This window comes from Chenopodium quinoa, unplaced genomic scaffold, assembly GCF_001683475.1.
Source record: "Chenopodium quinoa cultivar QQ74 unplaced genomic scaffold, ASM168347v1, whole genome shotgun sequence".
Taxonomy (NCBI): Eukaryota; Viridiplantae; Streptophyta; class Magnoliopsida; order Caryophyllales; family Amaranthaceae; genus Chenopodium; species Chenopodium quinoa.
In genome coordinates this window covers 519,035-535,313 of record NW_018743977.1, presented here as the reverse complement: position 1 = coordinate 535,313, position 16,279 = coordinate 519,035, and the positions used below count along the sequence as shown (strand labels likewise).

The 16,279-nt window shown below is 35.9% G+C and overlaps 3 protein-coding genes across 3 annotated transcripts; 1 reads left to right on the top strand and 2 right to left on the bottom strand.

Moving 5' to 3' along the window:
* Positions 1-214: 214 nt before the first annotated feature.
* LOC110689844 (basic proline-rich protein-like) lies at positions 215-2,254 on the bottom strand (the record flags this gene model as incomplete). Its single annotated transcript, XM_021866677.1, has 1 exon — positions 215-2,254. A coding segment is annotated over one exon (1,695 nt), but the record flags the coding sequence as incomplete, so codon positions are not given.
* A 6,364-nt stretch (positions 2,255-8,618) lies between these two features.
* LOC110689663 (protein LOW PSII ACCUMULATION 1, chloroplastic-like) lies at positions 8,619-12,514 on the top strand. Its single transcript, XM_021866433.1, has 4 exons — positions 8,619-9,153; positions 10,763-11,335; positions 11,424-11,474; positions 12,107-12,514. The coding sequence occupies exons 1-4, from the start codon at positions 8,936-8,938 to the stop codon at positions 12,243-12,245; spliced, it is 981 nt and encodes a 326-aa protein (XP_021722125.1). The 5' UTR covers positions 8,619-8,935; the 3' UTR covers positions 12,246-12,514.
* A 1,667-nt stretch (positions 12,515-14,181) lies between these two features.
* LOC110689662 (photosystem I reaction center subunit IV, chloroplastic-like) lies at positions 14,182-15,696 on the bottom strand. Its single transcript, XM_021866431.1, has 3 exons — positions 15,361-15,696; positions 14,597-14,662; positions 14,182-14,479 (listed from the first exon to the last, which is right to left on the bottom strand). The coding sequence occupies exons 1-3, from the start codon at positions 15,574-15,576 to the stop codon at positions 14,369-14,371; spliced, it is 393 nt and encodes a 130-aa protein (XP_021722123.1). The 5' UTR covers positions 15,577-15,696; the 3' UTR covers positions 14,182-14,368.
* Positions 15,697-16,279: the final 583 nt, after the last annotated feature.

Below are 16,279 nucleotides of genomic sequence, written 5' to 3'. Positions count from 1 at the left end.
ATTTTAACGAATAGGCACTATAAATGGATGAAATTATATCTATTTAGTAATTAGAACATGCACGTGGCACTTCAAAACTTTGTCAACCCAAACCTTCATTGAAATTATTTATAAAATTTGTGGGACCTAGTTTAACACGTACTTATGCATGTTCATACTACATCCTTATCTACGTCTCACTATAAATAGGGTGCTATTGGTTAAGAATCAAGTGTAAAACTAAGCTTTTCATCTTGCTAGTCACTTCTACATACATTGATTTAAGTTGAAGAAAAGAGAGGATAAAAAGCTTAGAAAGAGAGTGATATACATTATATTGAAATAAACACTCAACAATTATACATTTAAGTGTAATACTCTTGAGAGGAAAAATAATAATGGGGAGGGTTTCTTTGTGTCTTAACATGTTAGTTGTACTATTATGTATGCATTTTTTGCTTATTGAAATAGTACAAGGAAGAATGGCGAGGGAAGATAATATTCTAAGGAATGAACACGATAGATATGGAGATCATGTAGGAGTATGTATTGGTAGTGATGGGAAAACAGATGGATGTGGTCACATAGGTGAAAGTGGTGGTGGAAGTAGAAGAGAAAAAGGTGGAGGAGGTGGTGGCGGTGGAGGATTAGGAAGTGGTGCAGGTGGAGGTGGAGGTTTTGGAGCTGGAGGCGAAGTCAGAGGTGATATTGGTGGAGGTGGGGGTGTCAGTGTTGGAGGTGGAGTAGGTGGTGGCGCTGGAGGCGGAATCGGTGGTGGTGCTGGTGGAGGTGGTGGAGGACGAGGAGGCCGAAGAGGTGGTGGTGGAAGAGGTGGTGGCGGAGGGGGTGGAGGAAGTTTTGGAGGAGGTGGTGGAGTAAGCGGTGGTGGAGGTGGACGAGGAGGTGGTAGTGGTTCTGGAGGTGGAGGGGTTGGTGCTGGTGGCGGAATTGGAGGTGGGGGAAGTGTTGGAGCTGGAGGCGCGGTTGGTGGTGGTGTTGGAGCTGGAAGTGGAGGTGGAGCTGGTGGTGGTGGAAGAGGTGGTGGTGGTGGAGGTATCGGTGTTGGAGGTGGCGGTGGAGGAGGTATTGGTGCCGGTGGTAGTGGTGGAGCTGGAGCTGCAGCTGGTGGTGGTGGAAGAGGTGGTGGTGGAGGTATCAGTGCTGGAGGTGGTGGTGGAGGAGGTATTAGTGTCGGTGGTAGTGGTGGAGGTGGAGCTGGTGGTGGTGGAAGAGGTGGTGGTGGTGGAGGTATCGGTGCTGGAGGTGGAGTTGGTGGGGGAGTTGGGGTAGGTGGCGGTGGAGGAGGTGTTGTTGTCGGTGGTGGAGTTGGAGCTGGTGGCAGTGTTGGAGGTGGAGCTGGTGGTGGCGTCGGAGGTGGAGGTGGAGGTGGAGGTGGTGGAAGAGGTGGAGGTGGTGGAGGTATTGGTGCTGGAGGTGGAGTTGGGGTAGGTGGCGGTGTAGGAGGTGGAGCTGGTGGAGGTGTTGGAGGTGGAGCTGGTGGTGGCGTCGGAGGTGGAGGTGGCGGTGGTGGAAGAGGTGGAGGTGGAGGTGGTGGAGGTATTGGTGCTGGAGGTGGAGTTGGGGTAGGTGGCGGTGTAGGAGGTGGAGCTGGTGGAGGTGTTGGAGTAGGAGGTGGAGTTGGTGGACGAGGAGGTGGCGGTGGAGGTGGAGGCATCGGTGCAGGTGGTGGAATTGGTGGGGGTGTTGGCGCTGGAGGTGGAATAGGTGGTGGAATTGGGGGAGGTGCAGGTGCAGGAGGTGGTGCTGGAGCTGGAGGTGGTGGAAGAGGTAGAGGTGGAGTTGGTGGCGGTGGAGGAGTTGGCGGCGGCGCCGGGGTAGGAGCTGGTGGAAGTGTTGGAGCTGGAGGTGGTGGTGGTGGAGGATCTGGTGGTTTAGGGGGTGGAGGTGGAGGAGGTGTTGGAGCAGGAGGTGGTGTTGGGGCCGGAGGTGGTGTAGGTATCAGAGGTGGTGTTGGAGCTGGGGGTAGTGTAGGAGGTGGAGGTGGTGGAGGAGTTGGAGGCGGTGGTGGAGGATCTGGTGGTTTAGGGGGTGGTGTAGGTGGTGGAGGTGGAGTTGGCGGTGGTGTTGGAGCTGGAGGCGGTGTTGGGGCTGTAGGCGGTGTTGGGGCTGGGGGTAGTATCGGTGTCGGAGGTGGTGTCGGTGCTGGAGGTAGTGTAGGTGGTGGTGGAGGTATTGGGGTCGGTGGTGGTGGCGGCGGTGTTGACGTAGGAGTTATGTCTATGGGTAGAAATGGCCACAAAAATGTCGAAGAAGTTTATCCATAAGTGTTGTTATTGCTACGTATTGAGTTACTACTCGTAGCCTTGTCATAGTATTTTCTTGTTTTTTTTTTTAAATCATTTACCTTATTGTATGTATATATAAATACTTATATAAATAAGGCATACAAGGCAAAATATATAAAAGTGTTATACTACGTATAACTATTTACACCTTTATCTTTAGTTATTTCATATATATTGGTTTATATAAATTTATTTTTCCGAGTTACATATATCATTCCATATGTGTTCATCCTTACATTGTTTTAAAATTTTAAAGAATACAGATATCACTTTCTAACAGACTAACATAATTCATTCAACTTCTTCCCTCCAATTAAAAAATACGAAGTACCAAGCATAGAGGTGTAGTGGTGGTTTGCATCTCACAACCATGAGGTTATGGGATCAAACCCCACTAGAGGCACTTTGGGGTGGGGATTTCCTTACCCATCCCCCTCCCCCCCCCCCCCCCCCCCCCCCCACTTTCAAAGTGCCTAGCCCGCTAACGTGGGCCGGGAGGACCTGTGAGAGGTTTTGGTCCGGTAGGGCCCTTCTCCTTACCTAACAAAAAAAAAATAAAAAAAAAATTGATATTAAAAAATAAAAAATACGAAGTATCAATATATTGTGGCTGATTCAGGATTTTATGGATGGTAGGTCATCAATTCACCATGCACCGTCCAACAATGATAATACAAAGTATCAATCAATAATAACACATTGTTTACAAAAATAAAAATCAATACTTCAAAGTGTCATTTTCTAAGAATAATACGAAGTAAATATTACCACCGTCGTTACTTTTTAATTAAATTTTTTTTATATAAAAAATGAGCAAAAAAAATAATATTGTTTGTACTTTAAATCCAGTTGAGTGTATATAAAATCTAATCTTCATTTTGATATTATGCGAAATTATTAGAGATAAAGTTGGAAAATATTATTTACCGTTATTTATACTCCGTATGAAAGATATTATTGGGTGTAATAAGAATCAATCTCTCTAATGTGATATTGATATTATGCACAAAAAAAAAAAAAAAAAAAAAAAAAAAAAAAAAACACAACCTTACACCTATTACGTATCGTTTTTTTATATAGTTTGGGTCATTAGGTTGGGTTTGATTGGGTCTATTTGGGTTTGACTTAATTAGATAAAAATTGTATAACACGGTTGTCAGAATGTCAAAGTGTCAATTTAGGTCATTAGGTTGGGTTTGATTGAGTCTATTTAGATTTGACTTAATTAGATAAAAACTGTATAACAAGGTTGTCAAAATGTCAAGGTGTAAATTTAGGTCATTGGGTTGAGTTTGATTGAGTCTATTTGGATTTGACTAATTAGATAAAAACTAGATTTTTGTTTATATTTTATAAAATAAAATATTTTGCTAAATACATATTTATATGATAAACTATGGATATTCATGTTTTATTCACAAAAATTCATATGTGGCTGGCCACACTGTGTGGTCGGGATTACTTGGTCAAGAGTTACTCGATCGATCAGAAGTTACTTGGACGAACAGGGGTTACCCGGTCAGTGTTTTGGTGTGTCTCAGCCAGCCACACGATATGGTCGGCCACACAGAAAACACGCTTATTTTATTTTTATAATTAATATAAAATTTAGATCGAAAATAAAGTGCATTTTTTTTTTCATTGGCTAAAATTTTTTTATGTGATGCTCCAAAATATCTTGAATAAACTCTCCTTTATGTAATTTTTGTAAAAAAATTATTATAATGTTGGTTCCATTAATCATCCAAATAAATTATTTAATTTTATTCATGATAATTTTTGTAAGCATAATAATCTTATATGTTGCTCTAATAATTTTTTGTAATCCTGCGTAGCACTTTAAAAAAAAAAATTAATCTTACATGGCACATCCTATTGTAGATTTTTTAAAATATTAATTATACGTGGCGATTTTTTTATTATATGTAGCACTTTAAAAAAGGGATTTGTTAAACATCGCCCACAAATCTCTACATAACGCCCACAATTATTTTTATTTTGACGCTTTTGCCCCTTTTATCTCACGAAAAATGTGGAGCAGGACTGGATCGCCGAGGGGCACCAGAGAGCCGTCATTGTCGCCAGAAAGCGAGGTACTTTTCGCTAAAAAATTATGAAATGCCGGCCGGCGTATGGTCTGACTGCCGCCACCGTGGAGGTGGCGCTTGGGCGGGACGCCGCCACCGTGGCGGTGGCGCCTGGGCGGGACGCCGCCACCGTGGTAGTGGCGTCTGGCTGGGGCGCCACAGCCACGGTGGCGGCGTCCCGCCCAGGCACCGTGGCGTCCTGGCCAGGCGCCACTACCACGGTGGCGGCATCCAGATCTACCAGATGATGTGCCATATCTACTAACAAATCTACCATCTCTACCCTTACGCACATCTACCCTATGCGTCTCATACATATCATCAAGATTCTGACTGAATGGACCGTAATCATCATATGGTCCACTCTGATCGTCCATCCCAAGCACCACATCCTCATCTGCCTCCTCCTCCTCCTCCTCCTCATCACTATCATCATCTTCATCCTCTTCAGGATAGTGAATCCGTTCTCTGCGAGCCGAGGCCGAAATACCACAAGATCGACCGTGTCTGGGCCCCGAGCTCTCCATTGAATAGTTTCTACTTCTAACAACGTCCATACTCTTCCCCGCACCACGTCGAAAATGCAATCCCTAACTCCATTTAAATATCGAAAAATAATAGCAATTGTTATTATTATTATTTCTATTAATAATCTATTTTTTTAAGTACAAAAATAAAAAAATAGAAATAACTAACCATAAAAATATCAAATAAACAAAAAAATAGTAACAAATTGACATAAAAAAATTAAAAAAAACTGAAATAAGAATATAAACAAAAAAAATACATAAAAATGGAAAAAAAAATACAAAAAATTTAAAATAAATATAAACATAAAAAACATTAAAAAAATAATAATAAAAAAATACAACAGAATTGAAAAAAAATATATAAAAATAAACAAATGAATATACAAATAATTGAAAAATAAATATAAACATAAACATAAACATAAACAAAAAAAAATATCTGGAAAAAAAATATAAACATAAAAAAAAATCTGAAAAAAAAATAAATAAAAAAAAAAATCCCACGGCGGAGGCGGCTGGGAAGGACGCTAAAGCCACGGCGGCGGCGCCCACGCAAGACGCCATAACCGTGGCTCTGGCATCCCGCCCAGCCGTGGGGCAGCAGGACGCCACCACCGTGGATCTAGCGTCCCAGCCACACGCTCCGCCGCTTCGAGGTTTTATTTATTTATTTTTTTTTATTTTTCAAATAAAAAATACCCTGCCACCGTGTGACCGCCTTTCCTCCGCCTCCGCTACCGCCAATTTCTTGCCTTGCCGCCTCGACACTGTAGTTTGAAGATTTTTTTTTAGAGAGAGGTGATGAGAGAGTAGGGAGAAGATGAAAGTGCGTGAGAGTTTTTTTTTTTTTTTCTTTTTTTTACATATAAGGACAAAAGTGTTAATTCAACTAAAATTTGTGGGCTTTATGTAGAGATTTGCGGGTGATGTTTAGCAATTCAGATCTTACGTGGTATAATCTTATTGTAAAGTTTTTAAATACTAATCCTACGTGGCGCTCTAACAATTTTTTAAAAATTAAAATCCTATGTAGTGCACTAAAATCTCGGGAAAAAACTCCCCTTTATTCATATACTAGTACGTGCCTCGAGCGTTGTCTCGGACACCCATTTTAAAGAGTGTACTTATTTGTGGACATATTGTATTATTATTTTTATAATTATAAGTATAATAATAACAATAATAATAATAATTATTATTATATTAGTATTTATATTTTTTAAAATGTTAGATACAAATAGAGAGTAGAAACACTACTACATATTATTCTTTTTTCACGTTTGTTATTATTTACTGTTTTTGTAAGTTGCACAATATTCATTTGGTCTACTACGACCAATATTTGTGAATTATATATATATATATATATATATAATTAAGATATTGTTTATCAAAGTTCTATGTTGACATATGTGCTAAATTTTAATGAGACACTAAAATAATAAAGGGGGTATAATTTTGTGAAAAGAAGAGTGCTCGGTAAAAAAATAATAAATAAATAAAAAGTTAAAAGTAATTATTTTTTTAACACGTAAAATCACAGATTATATTATTGGCCCAATTAGAACATTTGTAATAATATATGGCTCGTAAATGGGCTACGGAGGCTTTGTAAAACCCGTAAAGTTTTATGACCTAGCTAACATTTATCCGAATTCACTTCAAGATTCTGTTGTATTATACAGTTTCTGTTGTGTCCTAATTTTAGTAGTTTTTAACTTCTTTGATTTCATTAACAAAATCACAAATATTACAACCGAATATGAAGAATACCTTATTAAAAAGCTTTAATGGTAAATCAATAGTAGACTAAAAAAATTTTAAGATACATGACCATATTTATAATTAAAATTACGTGGTTATTTGTATAGGAGTAAAATTCTATTGTTAATTGGATATTCATATTAATTATAATATGTGGTGTGTTGATATAAGTAAAATTCTATTGTCAATAAAAAGATAAAAAAATTTCAAAAGAATTATAAATTATTTTATGTATTATTTTTTATCCTAAACAAATCTATCTAATCTAATCTAATCATAATAATATCTATTTGTCGCCTACGTGGGCGACACTTGGCGAAAAAAATGGAATGTCAAGTGTCGCTGTCTCGTGACCTGGCTGCGAGACCGACTTTATTTATTAGTGATATGATAGTTTTGTGCCCAGGCAATGCTCGGATTGTTGATAAAATTTTAGGATAAAATTTTTGGTTTGAATGTTAAATATAGTCAAATAAACTCTTTTTATAATGCAAAATAATAGTACCTTTTATCGTTTATTGCTTCCATTGTTCTTAAAATAAGTTGAAAAAAATAATAATATGATTAGCATAAAATTAAGAAAAAAAATTATGAAAAACTTTTTAAGTAAAAAACCCGTAAAGTTCTAAGACCTTGCTAACGCTGATCTTAATTTACTTCAAGATTCCCTTGTATTGTACAGTTTTTATTGTGTCCTAATTTTAGTAGTTTTTGACTTTTTTTTTAATTTCATTAACAAAATCACAAACATACACAAAAATATTACAACGAATATGAAGAATACTTGATTCAATAGCTTTAATGGTAAGTCAATGGTAGACTAAAAAAAAGTTAATGATACACGACCATATTTATAATTACAATTACATGGTTATTCGTATAGGAGTAAAATTCTTTTTTTAATTGGATATTCATATTAATTATAATATGTGGTGTTTTGCTATAAGTAAAATTTTATTGTCAATAAAAAGATAATTTTTTTTTCATTAGAATTATAAATTATTTTATGTATACTTTTTTATCTTAAACAAATCTATCCAATTTAATCTAACGTGCCATCTAATCTAATCACAATAATATCTATTTGTCGCTTATGTGGCTCGACATTTGGCGAAAAATTAGAATGTCGGCTTAGTTTTGTGCCGGGACGGTGCCCGGATGGTTGATAAAATTTTAGTATAAACTTTTTGACTTGAATATTAAGTACAGTTATATAATCCTTTATGATAATGCAGGATATTTAGACATACGATATCATATCGCTTATTTATATAATAGTGTATTTTTAAAAATATATTTAATGAATCAAAAAGGATTATTCAAATGCTATAAAATAAGATATCTATGTTATTATTGACTTGAAATTATTTTACTGAACTGAAAGTATTTTTACCAAACTAAAATTATTTTTACGATTAAAACTTATTTTTACTAGTCTTCTATTAATTTTTTTTAACTAAATTAAATATATTATAAATGGATCTTATTTTATAGAACTTTTTAAAACAGATTTTATGATGAAAATAGAATTGAGTTATTGGATATATATTAAAAGTTATGATTAATTTTGTATATATGAAATATTAGAAGTATATCGATAATAAAACTCTATACAATAATTTTATATTAAAAAAGTTATCCAAAATTCGCTTACTTACCATCATATATGTCACTATAAAACCTATTTATCGCCTACGTGGCTTGACACTTGGCGAAAAACTGGAATGCCAAGTGTCGTTGTCTCGTGACCTGGCTGCGAGACCGGCTTTATTTATTAGTGAAGTGATATGATATGATATGATATGATATGATATTAGATTGTATAACAAGGTTGTCAAAATGTCAAGGTGTCAATTTAGGTCATTAGGTTGGATTTGATTAAGTTTATTTGGATCATGTTTGTATTGGATTTGAATCATGTTGAACCATTACGATCCTACAAGTCGAAATCTAAATCAAATTATTTTTAAGTTTAATTTAGCTAAACCGAAACGAGTCGATTTTTGACACCCATGTACACTAAGCATGAACTACAGAACTAAGAAACATTGGAGGACATCCGTGGCACAATTCTAGTCATCAAAAGGATACAAATTTTCAGCCTCAATCTTTCTACCATTCCAAACAAAAATGAAAACACCCCCACAAAAAAATAAACATCAAAATTATGGAATTTATGTTGTAAATCAAATTGTTTAACATCGACTTCCACCATTGATGAATCTTCTTTGCTAATGTACTTCACCTTCGCTTTATACTCCATAAATCCATGGCTTCCGTGGCCCCACTTACCCTTTTTCTAAAATGGGCACCCCATAATTTCTCTCTCCAAAATTGTAGGAGTAATTCTTCCAAATTTTCTCAAAAATTTCTGGGTTTTGGGAAGGTTTCTTCTCTCTCTAGTTATGGTAATGGGTGTAGTAGAAGAAGAAGTATTTTTACTTGCTCTGCTTCAAATAAAGAATCCAATTCTTCAGATGAAATCAGGTATTCAGGTTTAATTTAGTTCATTTTGTAATTTCCTTAATTTTTATTTTATTTATTTCATGTGATTTTATGATGGTTGTGTTATTTTGAATTTTTTTTTTTTTTTTTTTTTTGATTTCATAGTAATATGCTAAAAATGTTGGATTTTGATGTTGTTTAATGTTTAGAGAGGAGGGAGTTTGAGATTAATTTGAATGATCATAGTTTAGAGAAAATTTAGTGAAAGGTTTAGATGAAGCTTTTGACTTGTTTAAGGTTGTTTGTTGTTTGTTGCTTGTGGAAGTATTATGGGTGTACTAGACACTCAAAAATGTCGAAATCTTGTTTGAGAGGGACTGGTAATAAATTATTATAAGTTCGCCTCACTTAAGACTTGTTAAGCCAAAAGGTGTATTGTGTATATGCTTGTTATAAGCACCACCTTCTATAATTCATATCATAGAATTTTGGCAATGTTCCATACATGTCTCAGTCTATTTAGACAGTTACTTTGTATGCTTTCTTGAAAGCTAGTCAAAGCTTCAAAGGGTCCAGTATTCATATGTCAAAAGGTACTGTAAGTTGAAATTATATGGAGATGATTTTGTATTAATACCTCCATTCCTAAGAAATAGGCCACATGTGAATATAGGTAAAAAGAATTATGTTACAATCCCTAATTTATTTTATAATTTTTGCATTCTCCATCTTAGTCTCCATGACTCCATCATACAAAACCTAAGGTTTCATGACATTCAACGAATGGTTTAAGGACTTCCCTCCCACGAATCTTAAAAACGGTTTACAAGGCATCAGGCCTTGCAAACAATAGCCACTACGGAAACAGAAACAATTATATACTTCCTAGCCATTCCTTATCAGAACCAGAAACCTTCTTCCAGTATGCCACATTGCCACTGATCTTCTGGTTGACCATAGTCTGGATCTCGTTAACTACTGATTTTAGTAACTTTACAGATGTCCAATCCCACACGGCTTCATTCCTGACACACTACACACTACACTTTATACAATGTCGCAGCTATAACAGCTGAATGTCGCAGCTATAACAGCTGCAGCAATATTCCTTCTGAACTGGGATCTTCTATTCCTCCTGTTTCCATCTCATAAGCACTTAAAAAGTACTCGTAGTGGTTTCTTCCTTGATTCTTTTTAGCCTAGGACATTTGTCAGTTTCACTTATATGGAGGTGAACTCTTTGCCTACTTCGTACTTTGCAGCCTTCTTTAACATGGCTAGCCAAATAATAAATATTTGCCAAGTATAGAGAAGTGATTGCAAACACACTTGCTCCATTGCACCTTATTCCCTGGGCCTAGAAAATTTAGGTTCTAGCGATCTTATATAAAGAAACATTGATCACTGGACCATCTGTCATCCCTTAGTGCCACTATCAAACATTTAAAAACATTTTTCTGGTCCTTGATATTGACTGTATGAATGCAATTGTGTTGTGACATGTTGAGTTCTAAGCTGATATACATGTCTTTCCAACAGTGTTACTGACTTAAATGCTTGCCCTTTTGTCTAACTTGATTAATGCTTTTCTTATCAGGTTGTGATTTCCAAGTATGGCTTCCCTGTATTCATGATTTTATTTGTTCTTCAGTTCTACAGCCAAGATAAGGAGTGAAGTTCTTACTCCTTTCCGCTCTGTTCGAATGTTCTTTTACCTTGCTTTCATGGCAAGTGGTGGCTTGGGTACTTTAATAGCTGTAACACAACTGATTGGTGCTCTTGCAAATCCATTCAGAGCAGATGAAGTCCCTGAAATTCTCAAGGGTCTTGGCATAGATGTGGCCGCAGTTTCTATCTTTGCCTTTTTATATAGTAGAGAGAACAAGGCCAAAAATGCACAGATAGCAAGACTTTCAAGGGAAGAGAACCTCTCTAATCTTAAGGTCCGTGTTGTTGATCAGAAGACGATTCCTATCAGTTCATTAAGAGGGATTGCTCGCCTTGTTATACTTGCTGGTCCTGGTTCCTTTATTGCCGAGTCCTATAAGCTTAGTGAACCTTTCACTGAGAGGCTTGTGGAGCGAGGGGTACTCGTGGTTCCATTTGCAACTGATGGAGAGCTTCCTACTTTTGAGTTCGATGAGAGTGAAGATATGAAGGATTTGACTAGCAAAAGGAAGAGGCTTTGGCGGTTGCTGCCGTTTAATATATCTGAATGGTCCAAGTAAGGATCTATTTGTGGAGTCAATTGTTTTCAATATTTTTTACGCTCCTCTCTTTTGTTTTCTTAATATGTGTGTTCTTCTATACAGGTGGATAGATGAACAGAAGAAGCTAGCAAATGTCTCCTCTGATTCTCCAGTGTAAGTACTGTGGCACAGAGCTCAGAAGAAAACTCCCCTCCCCTTAACAGACTATATATTCTTTACTTTAGCTCTGTTGCAGCCTGCTTATGTTTTTCCTATGTTTGGAATAGATAATCCTTTGTTATTGTTGTAGGAAATCTAAATGCTTTTGCAAACAAAAAGTCCCCCAAGTTGATCCCTTTTCCATTAATCATGATCTTTTTGCCCCGATGAACTCAACAGTAATTAATTACTACCAGAATCCACATAAAGTCTTACTACTTTATGAAAAGTCCTACATGGCGTCACATTTCCTACAAAGCAACTTTTCTTAAGAATGTTTTTAATGATTGTGCACTTTAATGGAGTGTTTGTCTTGTTAAGCCACCACACACCAGCCATGTTTAAAAATTTTATGAATGAAAGAAATTAGTCAAACATCAGTTTATGGTGTGTAGCTTCGTACTCTTTGGTCTTTGTTAGGCACAATTATTGATGAATCTGCAAAGTATCAGAACTACTGAACTAGGCAACCTATTCTATCCTGTATGTACTGTGCATATATAAGCTGATACTATGAGGCTTTTGAAGGTTCTATTATTCCTTATTTCTCAGCATTTGCATTTATATGCATCATTTACCATCTACAGGTATATGTCTCTACGCATGGATGGTCGTGTTCGTGGAAGTGGAGTTGGTTACCCACCGTGGAACGCTTTTGTAGCACAGCTACCACCAGTAAAGGGTTTGTGGTCAGGCCTTCTTGATGGCATGGATGGAAGAGTTTGATAGGGTGTCCTTATTCTTTGTTTGCAAGGTTAGCTTTTATTTGTAAGTGGTATCAATTTGCAACAGCCATTTGTATGTCTCGAGTCTGTACTCCAGCTTGGTAGTTTCCATCGCCTGCACAAAACACTGAATGGAACACTTAATTTATGAGTCAGTTATTGATACTGGACTCCACCAAAAATAAAACCAAAAATTCTTGTACACAAAATGTAATTTGGTCAACACTTTTGACCTCCCAATTGATCTTATAGCTCATATGCTTTCAACAATTTCGTTTTATCTGTGCTATCTGGCTCTACGTTGCAGTATCTTCAAAGTAGGCCATTTAAATTGGTAAACTCAAATGTATAAGGAGTCAGCTATCATGGAATGCCAATTAGTTTTTATCATAGGCGCTAGATGCTGTAGGTGGTTAAGAATTTAGAAGTATAATATTTGTAAGATACTTCAGTCCAACTAAAGGTCGGAGGATAACAAGTGCTTGTGCTTGGATACAAGCTTACAATGATTTCTTAGTTCTAGTTTATTAGAAAGAAGATAAAGCCTTAGGTTACCTTGGAGGAGCTTGAGAACTAGAAGAAATTTTTTTAAAAGGTTAGATTTAACGATTTTCTTAACGGAAAGTGTTAAATGGTGGTGAAATCTCATTACTTTTAGTCTTTTTTGGGTGGTATTTTAATATTAATTTTTTTTATGGATGGTAATTTCAAAAAGTGGGTTATTTGTGGGTGGTAAAATACAAACTTTCTTTATGTTTTTACAGTTGCCAATTATGATCAGCTGAAAGTCCTGTAATAAAAGGGTAATTATCATCTTAAGGAAATTTTATAATCAACTTGGGAAGTAAATATTATGTGGTCTGGATTCTGAAATCTGAATGCACCATGTAATCTGTGGCCTATGCAGATTATAAAACAGCCAAACAGATTGTAGATGTATAATGTTTGGAATTTGACAGTTCTGGAGCTCCTTCATTTTACTCGTATATATCCTCATTTCTGAAGCCAAGATCTTAGTGTAGGCTTGTCACATCAATTTTAGGATAAAACCATTGTTATGACATGATGTTTAGCAGCCAGAGCAAAGTTACAGAGCTGACGATGGTATAATTGAAAGTTTTTTGTTTTTTTTTTTGGCTCTGACCTCTTTTTTTCAACGAGAACACATTCATTTACGAGTTATTAATAAGGGGCAAAGGGTGACACGTGAATTCTTATAGCCTAGTAATCAACAGTGTGCGCCTCAAGTTACTGAGTAAAATGGCAAATGATGCTTGGGTCACAGGGGATTGTCAACTGATACTAAGACTGTTAGTGAGCTTGTTTCTTGTGCATATTGTAATATTGAATATTTGAATGTAAGTCAAGTGCATCGCAAATGACAAGAAAGTGTCGTGAACCTATTCTTATCTGTGCTGCTGCTTGAAGAATGCAGCATATTGTGTTGAAAATTCATTAAGATGTACAACAAGAATAAGTCTTACCAGTTGCTACTGATTCTTTTAGAGTTGCTTTGAATACACAGGGGAGTTTTGGGGTTTTCTTGGTTAAATTACGGGTAATTTTGGAAGAATGATCCCTGAGACTCTGAATTAGACCATCTTTGAGATTGTTTCCTGATACTCTGAAAATTAGAAATTGCAGAAGGTTAAAATCACAAATTCCTCTGAAATGTATGATATCATTAGGCTGCTACGTCAGAATTGTTTTCGATTTGTGTTGCATAATCTTGTTAGTTCTTCACTACTACTGTACTGCTACTAACTCTGTCGAATTAATTTCTGACCATAAGCTACTTCTACAACTCTGTACCGCTTACATTATAACCAATCAAAACTCAGAAGCAGCATTTATAACAGATTGGCAGTTCAGCTCGACTAACTATCGCTTTCATAAGAGTAAATAGCAACATGCGACAGGTTAGAGATTGCTACATATATGAAAAGAATATGGTTAATATTGTGGATGATGAGGAGCATATATGAGCAGTTTTCATGGGCAAGAAGTTGATATTCAAAAGTAGTAGATTTACATTGGATAGACAGTAGAATAGCTCCTAATTCATCTAAATGTTTGGAAATTTCACAAACTTATAGCAAAAGCACATATATTAATATAGTTTGCTCATGCAACTTCAACTTCTTGAATCTCATCCAGTGCATAGTTGTTGGTTGATACATTCGCGTAGTTCACCTTGTTGAATCTCACCACAACTGGGTATCTTGTTTTTGGATCCTGCATATTAAAAATTTCCTAGTTATATACATGTGTTTTCGAAACAAACTGAAAAAACTGCAATGATACCGAAGAGGCCTTATAAAAGATGAAAATTCGAGGGCAGAGATTAATAACCTGGTCGACAGCAACCACGTTGCCAACACCCTTGTACCAGTATGATTCCTTCCTCAAGATTCTCACCTGCAATGTACCGATTTTGAATGCAGTTAATTCTCTTTTTCATGTTCATATATAAGTACACAAATTTTTCAGGATGTTTTTTCTTCCTTATGTAGTTTTACTCCTAATACGTGTTCTGTGAACCGAAAATCTTAGTGTTTCTAAACAGTTACTGAAACCATGACAATTAGCCGTTCAAGATGCAGCAAGACCGTGAGATCATCTCACTTGAAAACTTATACCTACAATTACTTTTCTTTCAATTGTTGTATTGATATCATATTGGCAGTCACCTCTTTACTTCCAAATTAACAGAATAAGTTCTACTCCATTCACAAGTTCATAATAGAATATGTTATGCATAGACAACTTAAGCTATTTAAGTTCATAGATTGACAGTTACTCAACTCATATTTCAAAGAATAGGATTATAACTTCAAATCTAACAACTTAAGCTAATTATTGTTTTTGGTTCATAAGATCGAGTGGGAAGTAAGCCACCATAATCAAGAGAACAAGTCGAGCCATCTAATTCAAATCAGATAACACTAACACTCTAACGTAGTAATCAATATGATAACTTATCATCCAAAACATATTATATATGCTTAGAGACAAGAAAAGTACAACACAATTACTAACGTGGTATCAGAGCCAAAGTTAACTTGATGTACGAGTACCATTTACACAAGGTAAAAAAACACACAAAGTAAGTTTACCTTAGAACCCCTCTTAGGTCCAATTGGAGGAGGCTTAGCAGCAGCTTTAGGCTTCGCCTCACCTTCGGGTGCGGCGGGAGCAGGTGCAGGAGCAGCAGCAGCCTCATCAGCTGCCCGAACAACCAACCTAGTACTCCTTGGTGATGACAAGTTTTTGTTAGACAACACAGGAGCAAACCCAAGACGAGCAGCTACTGATGATGCCATACTAGCCATTTTTTTTTTCTTCTTTTATCTTACAAGAAAAAAAAAATTATGTAAGTTGGAGAATTAAGTATGTGAAAATGAAGGAGTGCCTTGAACTAGAACTAGTAGTAGTAGTGGCGTTGGTATTATTCATGATCCAAAAGCTTTTTTCTGTTTTGGATTTTTGTTTTGGATTTTGGTTCAAAGATTAGGGAAGAAATATTATTTCAACCATTGGGAGTTTGCCATTTGTCTTGCGATATCTTATTTTTGTGGTTTATCTTATTGCTGTTATCTTTTTCTTTGCTTTCAGTATGGCCACGATGCTCATTATTGTTCTGTTTTGTATTTTTACTTATTTATTTATTTTAATATACTACTATTTTTTTTTTTTTAATTTTAATTTTACCTAGTTGTTTGAAATATGACTACCATAATGTTTTAATGATTATATAGTTCATAATAATTAACATATTTTTTTCCAAGTAATTAATTATATTACTTAGTTAATGGTATTAAATAGTATAATCAACATTTTTTTGATTTATCAAATTTTTAGTTTCATTTATGTAATTTTTATTCTTATTTTATAAATTCTCAAAAAATATTTATTTTATGTTGAATTAAAATTTTCAAACTTTATATTCACATTATAGATATTATAAGACTAATTGTGGCTATTTTATAAAGTGGAAAAAAAAAAAAAACCCAATCATATTATATTTCATGACTG